Below are 12,127 nucleotides of genomic sequence, written 5' to 3' on the forward strand. Positions count from 1 at the left end.
ACTATTAGCTTCTGTGACCATGAAATGCTTCCTGCGGAAAAGTAAAGGTATGAATGAATGAATGAAATATAAGCTGTATTATATTAATTATACTGAAGAGGACTTCACTGGATAATGCAATGTTTTGCAGGGTAGGTTACCATAGAACAAAACACAGGAAATGATTGCATTACTGTAGTGTTTGCGTAGTGTGTGTGTGTGTGTGTGATATTGATACAGAGGGATAGTGCTCTATTAGAGGCTGATAAAAATGTGCAAGTACAAGCAGAACCACAGAAACGATGTAGTCTTGTGAGTTATGTTTAATAGGATTGTACACTTAGGTAAAAAACGTATATAATAATTTTTTAAATATGTGATATTATATTATATTACAGTGAATTGATGTTTCAACTGGGACACATTCATTGTAAGTAGATAATGTGGCACTCACACAATCCAAACATGCATTTAATGAGCATAAAACTGACCATCCTTTGCGAGCCTGTTTCATCAGCTGTTTTCTTCTCTCTTTAGTTTTTGAAATGTTTTTTTATTTTAGTTTTTGAATTAATGCTTCCCCACTTGTGTCTGAACCATCTCTATAATGTGAACCCTACACTTGAAATGGGCCAAAAATGGGAAGAGCCTAAAAATTTGTCTTTTAATTACCAAAACATTTAATTGAATAATAATTAAAATAAGATAAAGTATGTTAGTATGGGCTAATCATTCCCCTTTGATTTTCAAAAAAATTAACACATTTTGACGCTTTTCAGAAAGGTTTCAGTATATCTCGTCCATACCTCTGCAAACCAACTGTTCTAAGAGCAAGAGGTGACTTTTCAGAATACGGCTGCAACAAGAACAGAGCCATAGGAAAATAACTGTGTGTTGTTTGTCTAAATGCAAAAGTTGAATCTGACTGTTACACTATTAAACAGAAAATAAACTACATGCATTCTGGTCTCTTACTCTTATTGGACATTCCAGGGCTTGGTAATGCTGAATAGAGCAGATTGGTAGTACATTGATGACGTTATGGCATTTAAAGTTGAAGTGTCAGAGTTCTAGTTGTTGTTAATAATACATAGAAATTTAGCGTCTGATTCTTTATCATGTTCCTGTAGAGTTCTTCAAAGGCCCTCAGTCCTGTATCTATCAAATATATCAGACATATTATCTTTGGTGATCTTCACACTAGAGTTTGTGTTCTCTGCTCTGCTCCGAGAGGAAGATGTGATGAACTGAGGAGGAAGAGGCACAGAGCCAATCGTCTTTAAACAAGTGAGAGCCAGTGAAAGGTTTAGACCCCTGCAGAGAAGATGAAGATGAAGTTGAGCTGTGTGTTTTGGGCCCTGGGGCTGGTCCTGCTCATAGCCATCTCCTCAAATGTTAATTATTATCCTCAGCTGTATAATAATTGATAAATTATATTTAATCATGATTTTAGAAGATGATTTAGAATTGGTTTAATCCTAGTTTAATTTTGTTCAATGCTCTATGTTTTTATAATCAGGATTATCATTTCTTTTTTACAGTAAATTAAACACAAACTAAGAAAAGTTTTTTGCTTCTCTTACACAGCACAAAGTGTCGGTCATCCTGATTTCTGCTCTTTCAGCTTTGTCTCGATTAATTTTCAACGCAGAAAGTAATAAAAGTGAAAAATTAAATGGGAATTGCTCAATGCCAGGTTATTTGTTAGTGTCTACACCACACAAACATACAATTTTAATTTATTCTTTCATTGTGATATTTTACACAATGAAAATACACAATATATGGAAAGAGTTCGCATTTTGAAATCAGGGACAAAATTGGATTTACAAGGATTATTCTGACAGTTCCACTGCATAAAGCCTGATGCCATGAGTCTTTAATACCACATGCTTGGCATTGAGGCTGGTTGACTGAGGCTCATAAGTGGCTAATCAAATGCAATGTTTGAAGACCTGTGTCTGCAGTGAGTGTCTGAATTCACCAACTGTGTTCTCTGTGTCTTTTAGGTCACAACAGAGGCTGGGAAAAAGATCTGTACTGAAAACCTCAGTTAATTTCTAACCTGATTTCAGTGCTGCAGACATACAGTTGAACTGATTAATGCCAGTCAATGTCCTGCTTTATTTTGGTATTTGCAATGATTGTTTAATACTCTCATGAGTTTTATGATCAATCACTTACCATGATATTGTTATTAATCCATAATTTTATTAACACTTGTTTAATGTCAATGATAAAAATAAAGAAATGCATGAGATATAAGTGTGCAAGTGACATATTTATAGTTGTGTTGAAACACACATGGGCTCGAGGTTGTGGGTTCGAGTCCCACTCTGGGTGACTGTCTGTGAGGAGTGTGGTGTGTTCTCCCTGTGTCCGTGTGGGTTTCCTCTGGTTGCTCCGGGTGCTACCCATTTATTCTGGGTAAGCTCTGGATCCACTGTGACCCTGAACTGGATAAGAGCCTACAGACAATGAATGAATGAATGAAATGCACATAGATAACATTTCTGATTATGATTTTGGAGCAATTTACACATCCAGTATCAGAACAGCAGTGTGCAGAGATGAGGATGATGAATCAAACTGCTGAATGTGCTGAACGGTGTGTATGGGTAATTTGTGTGACTGTAAAATAAATCTAGTGAGTCATAGGCCCTCAGCACTGTGTTTATCAGACATATCAGACATTATATCTTTGGTGATCTTTACTTCAGAGCATGCGCTCTGCTCTAAGAGGAAGATGTGGTGAACTCAGGAGGAGGAGGCTCAGAGCCACACGTCTTTAAATAAGTGAGAACCAGTGAGAGGTTTAGACCCCTGCAGTGAAGATGAAGATGAAGATGAGCTGTGTGTGTATGGCCCTGGGGCTGGTCCTGCTCATTGCCGTCTCCTCAGATGCTGAGCGTGAGTTATGTTCTGCCTTTTTTATTTGTTGGTATTTAATAAAGTTTGTAGTTAATATTAATATATTGGCTTTTTTATAGAAAGTAAAAGATAGATAGATACAAGTTACAGCTGTTTTATAATGGATGAACTGTTGATTTTATGATGGTTTTAGATTGATTTGAACATAAAAACTTCCAATTCAACACATGCATTTTCATTAGAATTACGTTTATTACGTAGATTAAAAAAATACTGTTTTTGCTGTGAATAAAAAGTAAAATAAAAATGTTTTCTGCTCCTCTTCCACAGCAAATGTTTTTCATCCTGATCTCTGCTGTTTCGACTTTGTCTCGATGAAAATTCCAGCCAACAAAATAATACAAGTTGAAAGATTAGATGGGAGATGCCCAAAGCCAGGCTATGTGTGAGTACACACATAGTACACACACACACACACACACACACACATTGTCCATACTTGACCTTTTCTGCCAGTCTTTCATCATGAGACATGCTCATGTGTGTGTCATCAAATGAACTTCGTTTTTTACTAATTGATGAAGGCTTTTCTGTGGAGATGATACAAACTGTATTTGCCTGTGTCTGCAGTGAGTGTTTGAATTCACCAACTGGTAGAGAGTCTGTAAACTGGACTCACAGTGTTTATGATTAACTACTGTACATCATCAGATGAAATGAGGTCCGCTCTAATCCTCACTGTGTTCTCTGTGTCTTTCAGGGTCACAACAGAGGCTGGGAAAAAGATCTGCTTTGAAAACTACCCCAGTTAATTTCTGACTTGTTTTCAGTGTTGCAGGCATGCAGTTTAACAGATTAATGCCAGTCATATCTTGCTTCATTTCTGTATTGCCAATGATTGCTTAATATTTTAATGATGATTGCTTAATATTTTAAAATCCTTCGCTTGCCACGCTATTGATATTGATTTGTCATTCTGATTTGATTTATTTTCATGCTGAAGATACAAATAAAGCAGAGAAATTTTCTGATCCTTCAATTACCACATGATTGTTATTAACCCATTTTTAAGTCGAGTTTAATGCTGAAGATTCAAATTAAACTGTGAATTGAATATTTATATTTGCACTGTACTGAAATACACTGATACAACAGAATCGTGCTGTAGATGATCATGAGGCCGTTTACACATCCAGTGTCAGCCGTGTGTAGAGATGAGGATTCAACTTTATTATCATAGAACATGTCGCAAGTACAAAGCAACGAAATGCAGTTTGCATCCATCCAGACGTGCTTAGTAGCAAAAAAAATAAAAATATAAATATGTATATTACAAATGTACAGTATATTGTTGTGAGTACTGTGTGAATAAATATAAGTATGTACAGGTTATGAATGTGCAGACTATGGACAGGTTATAAATATGAATGTGAAAGTGTATAAACAGAGTATAATAAGTAATATATAATATATAAGTGTACTTATGAGCAATGTAGGTTATTTATACAGTATGTACAATAGTGGGTAATATATACAACAGATGAGAGAGCCGGTAAGTGGTGTTCAAGTCCATGTGTTATTAGCGTGTGTTAGGATACAGTTCGTCATTATTGTTCAGGTATCAGGAGGCAGAGTTCAGGAGTGTGACAGCTGTGGGAATGAAGCTTTTCCGGTACATGGTGGTCTTAGTCCGAAGGCTCCTGTAGCGCCTTCCAGAGGACAAGAGTGTGAAGAATCTGTGTGCTGTGTGACTGGGATCTTTGATGATTTTCCCAGTCCTTTTCAGACACCGCTTCCTATAGATGTCCTCTATGGCAGGAAGTGGTCTAGTTAATATATCTAATATTTTCCAGTGTTAGAGCACTATGATATTATTCAAACTATTTCCAGAATGGTTTTTGGGTCAGGGATATGTGTCATTGCACAGGCAAATAATTGTTGGAAGCGCTGTGATATGAAAAAGAAACTGGAAATTTACCCTAGACGTCTAAAAATATATTGAAAAATACTATCAGAATAATTTGGCAATGTGAAATACTGGTTCTGTTAACAAGGTTAAAGGTGATTGCACTGGAAAATATACTTTTCAGTGTAGATTAAAACAGAACTATTCATGGGTTATAAATTGCTTCACTGTTGTATTTGGATATTGTGTGAAAGTGATAGTGATGTAGTTTTAATATAGTACAGACTGAAGAAGACACAACCACAAAATAAAGGTGTAGTGAGATACATTTGTTAGGATTCTTTTTTTTTTATTATTCAGACGATTCAAGTGAAAGCTACACATAGCATAAAAATAAAATTATTTAAAAGTGCAAGTGAATTATTTATATGGTCACATAACTGAAATGTAGGTTTTTTCTCTTTTTTTCTTTTTTTTTTTCTCTTGCAAAGTTGATTATGGTGTAGTTTACAAATCCTGTATCAGATGTTGCATCACACTGCAGTAACCAACACATACTTAATAACATACCCTTAGGCAGAGAGTAGACTACAGGTCTAAATATTATTTTTTTCACATTATATCCATTACAAGTAAAGTGGCCTATGCCAAGCCTTTTATGTGTTACCCTTAATCAGTATGGTTTATAGCTTATGAAAATCTAAAATGTACAACTTCTTATATATATAAATTAAATTATACACTCACTGGGGCTCCTGTAGCATGAATCGCTTCATCTCTGAGTCATTGCATGGAGATAATCAGCTTGTGGCATGATTTTCCGTGGCAGTGGCCTTCAGCTTGTCTGTATCATGTAGTGTTTGTTATCTTCATCTTGACAATACCACATAGATTTGTCTATGGGTTTCAGGCCCAGGCCAATCAATCACAGTAATATCATAGTCAGCAAACCATTTGGTAGATGTTTTGCCACAGTGGCAGGTGGTGAATCTTGCAAGCAAAGGAAATTGCTATATGCATGAAGCTTGACAGCAGGCATTAAGCACTCTATAATCTTTTGGTAAATGGCTGCATTGACTGGACTTGTTAAAACTCAGTGGACCAACACCAGCCGATGACATGACAACCCAAACCATCACAGAAACTTTCCACTTGGAACATCATAGAACTTTTCTTGGATTCTGAGCCTCTTCACTTCTCCTCCATAGGATATTTATTTCCAGACAGAACGCCAAATTTAATTTACCCCTCTGGGGACTAAGAAGTTTTCATAATTTTTACAAATCTTCTCAAATTTACATGTTAATTCACATTTATCATCTTCCGCTGATCAAGCTACTGATAGAAATGAACAATATCACTTTTGTGTCACTAGTGAACCTTAAAGCTTTTATGTTGTATACACCCAAATGCAACAGTGAGAGCAACTTCAAAAAAATCCACAAGAGACAAACTTAGAGTGACATGAGGCACTGGTCACCAGCAAGTGTGAGCGGGGGTTTACCCTAGGTCACATGCTTCTGACATTGCCTCTGATTCAGGAGTGGCTTGATATTAGCAATGCAGCAGTTGTGGCCCCTTTCCTAGAGACATCAGTGCACAGTGGATTTAGTTACACACATTATGAATCTCTTGAATTTCCCTTCTTTTTTACTGTCCTCTCAAGGCTGCAGTCCTCTCTTTAGCTTTTGCACACTCTACTACAACATTCCAGTCGTATTCATATTCATAGTTAACTTTTCATGAATATGCTTTGATACCACACTCTGAGAACATCCAGCCTCTTTCAGCAATGACATTCTGTGGATGGTGTCAGTGATGGATGGTCTTCTTTTTACAGATTAAACTTCTTTACTTGAATGCTGAATGTGTTATTTGTTTAAATGAAGTACAGTGTACAGACTAGAACTAAATGTGAAAGAGGAGGAGGAGCAAACAGTTGACACTGTCTGCACATGCACAGCTCATTCTCATCTATGTGAGCTGCTGTGGGCACTGCGCAGTGGAACAGAGAGAAGACAGTGAAGGAATGCAAGAACCGAGTCTCACTCATGGGCAGATTTAGCGACTCTCTTGGACATGAAGTATTTAGGGTTGCTACAAATTTGCTAGATTTGTCGCTGGTCACTTTTTTCAACTAAATGGGCTCTGAAAAGTTGCTAAATCTAGTGACAAAATCTGCAGGCTGGAAACACTGTTTGCACTATTCTGTTGCTATATTTAATTTCACTGCTCCAGAAAAGACAACCCATGGGCCCAACCAACTTAAACATTTGGGAGGGGACAATTTCCTCAGATAATAGAACCCATCAAATCTACTGTGATGTAGGGGCTGCATTGTCTGATGAATGGAGAATGAATGCAAGAAGAAGATTAGATAAGTGAAGTCGGCCCATCAGGAATCCTCCTGAATCGCCTGATTAGCCACTCTGGCTCTGTTTTGGGCCATGGGAGGAAACTGGAGCACCCAGAGGAAAACCATGTGGATGGGATGAGAACACACCAAACACCTCACAGACATAACAGGAACATAACACTGGAGTTGTTCAACTGTGACACATCTGCTGCACCACGATGCCACACCCTTGGTCACTTTATATTTATTTAAAATATAATACATGGCAGTTTTTGAAGTTTTTATTATACAAATTTCTTTAGATACGTATGTCTCTAAAATCACACATAAGAAACACTTATTATATAAAATTATATAGGATTATAAATTATTTAGGGTATAGGATTTCAGCAGTATTTTGAAAGAAAAAACTTGTTTAACAATTGTCAGATAAAGGCTTAGGAATAGTAGTGTTATGACCCTGCATAGGTCAGGTCGTAACAATGGAAAACAAATACACTGTACCAACAGACAAGACAAATGTGTCAGTTCTTGTAATGTATTGTCTCATACTAACTCAAGGACAAGCATTAACTAACCTATAGAAAAAAAAACACACAGTGCTCACCTACCTCCCTGACTAGACTTACACAAGGAAAAATGTCTGTGTACACACCTATATAGTCACAATTTGGCACATCACCAAACACAGAATTTATAAGATATCGGAAGATTGCTGGGCATTTTGTAAACCAAATGGGATAAGAGACACAAAACTTGCAATAATGTTCAGGGTTGGCAAGACCATAGTTATTGGAGAACACATTTAACTATATTACATAAATGCTAGAAAAACAAGTTTACAAAGCACATGCAGTAAAAGGCTGAAGGGCAGAGAAGCAGTCAAGTCACCAACTCTTAAAGTACATATTTTAGACTGCCTTGCAGTAATAAAGAGCGTTCATCACATTCTGAGCGAAGCACAGGATCAGGATCTGAATGTTCACTGAATTTAGAAATTAAGTTGGGCACATTCTCACTAGCATTTGAAGGAGGAGACAACTGTTTGTCAGCATTTTAAGTGGCCCTCGAATTTGGACTGAAACCAGTAGATTCTTGCACAGTGTCATTTTAAAAATTAGAGGCACTCCCTTAGCCATGTTATTCTTGGCCTCAAAAAAGTACATTCTCAACATGTTTTTTCAGACCGAATATAATGTAGTAAGCACAATGTGGTGCAGAACTTAAATAATGCCATACTCACTATTCTTGACTTTAGAAGATGCTGTGGAATTGCACCAGAGAACCTAGTAGCAACACACATAAGAGTGAACAGGTAACAACCACCAGAATGAGTTTTAGGCAAAGGGTCTCCCACTGCAGGTATGGGACAATGGGAAACAGGAGGAGTACACTGATTTGGCCTACCAACAGTACAGCAGTAAAAAATTACATCAGACATGATGGAATGCCAAAAGAATTGTTCCAAATTGTGTTATGATATTTGCCTAGGTGTCCATAAAGGTGATAAGGTGATGGTCAGGTGCTAAGGGCAAAAGTAGGGACCTACATATGTGGGAAATCAAAGTTTGGTGTACCTCATCACAGTCATCATATAATATCCAAATAACTTGTAATGTGCTTAGAAATATCTCACGATTGGGGGTGATTCACTCTATAAGATATTTTAAATGTTTTACTTGGTTGAAATAGAAAAATGCATGGGATATTATAAATTATATGATTAGAGTATTTGGATACAGGGTGATTGTGATATACTAATGATATAGTAAAGGTAGCTAACAGCATGTAAGCAGAGGCCACAAACAGGTTATACATATGTAGGTGTATGTGTATATTAATATGGGGTGACTTTCAATTTGGGACCCACAAGCCAACAATTAACTGCATTTAATGTGCAAGAAACTGACAATTTTTGGGAGCATGTTTTCTCAGTTGTTTTCTTCTGTTTTTGAAATGCTACATGTTTGTTTTGGTTTGACTGTTGAATAAATCCTCCTCCACCTGTGTCTGAAGAAGACCCCTCCACCTGAATGGTTCAAATTTGGCTTTTAATTAGCAAGATGTTTGCAAGAATTGAACAACTAGTTATAGTAACTTACCATGGGATATAATTCTTCTCATTTCTTTCAGTAATTAAGTCTTGACAACAACTATCCACAGTAAAAAATCACTCCAGCAAAAATGATGAGAAATTAAAAAGAATTTCCAGGTTAGCTATTTTAAACCTTTAGCAAAAACAAGGATTTGGAAGACATCCAAACCGACTGCTCTAGGAGCAAAGGGTAACCTTTCAAAATAAGGGTGCAACAAAGACAGACCCATAGAAAATTAACTTTCTATTTTTGAACAGGAGCTAGCTGCATTCTGACTTCTAATTCTTGTTCTCCCTCCAGTGATGCTTCTTACAAGGGTTGAAGAGGCTGACATAGGGCCGATTAGAAATTAGTTGGTAATATTATGGTCTTGCATTGATTCCAATGTTACATAATAATAAGTCAGGAGCTGGCTGTAGTGAGGTGTGTTATATCAGGGTCATTACTTTAAACACAGTGTGTTTCTTTCGATTGAAATAATGTGGGTTCAATATAAAACTCTCCTTCACTTGTTTCTGACTTTAAATGGTCAGCTACAGTAAAGCACTATGAAAAAAGTAATATTAGAGTTATTTATGTGCTGAACTAAGTATCTGTTTCATTAATGTGTTACTGTAGAATGAGCTACAGTTGGCCAAAGGTCCTTAGCACTGCGTTTATCAGATCGATCAGAGATGCTATCTTTGGTGATCTTCACACTAGCATTCATGTTCTCTGCTCTGCTCCGAGATGAAGAAGTGGTGAACACAGGAGGTGGAGACACAGAGCCACGCGTCTTTAAATAAGCGAGAATCTGATAGAAGTTTAGACCTCTGCAGAGAAGATGAAGATGAAGATAAGCTGTGTGTGTTGGGCCCTGGGGCTGGTCCTGCTCATAGTCGTCTCCTCAGATGCACAGGGTGAGTTTAATAATATATTCTTTGGCTTTTTTCATGGACATAGCAGTCTGTTTCTAAACAGAATGAGGTTTGTGTTGTTTCATAATGGACAAGCGAATGATTTTAGAAGATTGATTTAACCCTAAATATAAACACGTCATATTTTTAAACAGGATTAGGTTTTTGTTAAGGAGAAGAATGCATAGTAGATTAGCAATATATAAAACATATACTAAAAACATTTTCTGCTACTCTTCCACAGTACAAGGTGTTGGTCATCCCGAATTCTGCTGTTTTGAATTCGTCTCATTTAAAATTCCAGCCAACAAGATTGCAAAAGTTGAAAAATTACACGGGAAATGCCCAAAGCCAGGCTACTTGTGAGTGTCTATCTTACACACACACACAAAATTCCAGTACCAGACATTTTCAACTGATTTAATTTTCATGACATTTAAAGTTCTGATGTCAGTGGTCTTTTTAAACCATATATTTGGCACTGATCCTGGTGAACATAGATCCATGTGCAGTTATTCCAGTGTGTCCCATTTTATTGCATAATGCTTATCTGTGGACATGATACAAACTGTATTTGCCTGTGTCTGCAGTGAGTGTCTGAATTCACCAACTGGAAGAGAGTCTGTAAACTGGACTCACAGTGTTTGAGGTCCTTTCTAATCCTCACCATGTTCTCTGTGTCTTTCAGGGTCACAACGGAGGCTGGAAAAAAGATCTGCTTTGAAAAAGTCCCCAGTACATTTTAACAAACTAGATCAGTGCAGCAGACTCCATGTAACCCAAATACTGCTCATCTTGCCTTATGCGCTTAAACTGATCAACACCAATCATTATCCCACTTCATTTCTGTAATGTCAGAGTTAAATGCTTTTTTGCTTATGATTTTTATTAATCTGTTATTTCAATTCACTGAAAGATTTAAATAAAGCAATTTATGGCATTAAACTGTCTAATAATTTTTATTGCCAGAGATATACAGATATAACTGAGCAGTGTTGCATATTACTGTGCAGTTTACACGTCCAGTATCACAACAGCAGTGTGCAGAGGTGAGGATCCAAAATCCAAAAATGATAGCTAATATTCTAAGCTTGTGAATTATCTTCAAATATATATTTTACAGCTTACAGTTGCTTCTTTTTTGTGTGGAAAGTGAAAAAATTGCATGCGTATTTAAATACTTGCACTTTAAAATACCCCAAATCTGAAAAAGTTGTGAAATGATGAAAATTTGCAACTATAAAAATATTACTTTCATGTGTGAAATATTTTGTGTTTCCACATAGTTGCACATGCTTGAAATATTGTGTGTGATTACAATTTTCAAACCTGAGGCTTCCCATATCTAAGATTTAGATATTTTCTACATTTGAAAGCAACTCTGAAGTTAAATGTAACTCACCTTCACACATTCAGAAATATACATCCATACTCTCTCATGCACAAAAATATCGGATATACATCTGCAGACTGTAAAATAAATTGTAAAATATTTTCACTACCTCAAACACTTTTGATCCTCATCTGATTCTTTTAAAATGATTAATGACACTGCTGTAACCATCATATATTTAATACAGTTAGGTTGAAAGAATGGAATAGTTATAAACATGCAACAAATAAGCAAGCATTAAAAATGGTCAGGTAAAAGTTTGGAACATGTAGGGAGCAGCTCTTCAGGTTAAAGGTTTAAATGTTTTGCTCGACATATTTAAGGAAAATATTTCAATCCCTGACGATACCACTGTCGATTGAGGCCAAGAGTCGAGCACAGCACAACTGACCTCACCCTCTCACCGTGTTTTTGCATGATGTAATCCATGCTTTTTGCTGCCTGGTGACTCATTACCAGTTTAATTAAACACAGTGTCACTACTGTTGATTTTAAAAGATAGATGACATTGTATTTTTAATAAAACATGTATTGCATCTCATAACTAACTCTCAATCTGTTAGGCTTTTTTATATTTTTCTTCTTGTCTCTCTCTCTGCCTCTCCCTCCCCGCTCTCTCTTCCTCTACAT

The 12,127-nt window shown here is 36.6% G+C and overlaps 1 protein-coding gene and 1 long non-coding RNA gene across 2 annotated transcripts in view; both read left to right on the top strand.

Moving 5' to 3' along the window:
* Positions 1–2,755: 2,755 nt before the first annotated feature.
* The window catches only part of LOC136674125 (C-C motif chemokine 14-like), a 100,313-nt gene continuing 90,941 nt past the window's right edge, over positions 2,756–12,127 (top strand). Inside the window, exons 1-2 of the mRNA XM_066649996.1 lie at positions 2,756–2,889; positions 3,181–3,295. Coding sequence (XP_066506093.1) covers positions 2,814–2,889; positions 3,181–3,295 — 191 coding nt within the window. The 5' untranslated portion in view covers positions 2,756–2,813. The remainder of the gene's footprint in view (positions 2,890–3,180; positions 3,296–12,127) is intronic.
* Positions 9,979–11,037, top strand: LOC136674126 (uncharacterized). The gene is made up of 3 exons (XR_010795999.1): positions 9,979–10,107; positions 10,349–10,466; positions 10,793–11,037. It is a non-coding gene; the product is annotated as an uncharacterized lncRNA (long non-coding RNA).

The sequence above is a fragment of the Hoplias malabaricus genome, chromosome 17 (genome assembly GCF_029633855.1).
Source record: "Hoplias malabaricus isolate fHopMal1 chromosome 17, fHopMal1.hap1, whole genome shotgun sequence".
In the NCBI taxonomy this organism is placed as follows: domain Eukaryota; kingdom Metazoa; phylum Chordata; class Actinopteri; order Characiformes; family Erythrinidae; genus Hoplias; species Hoplias malabaricus.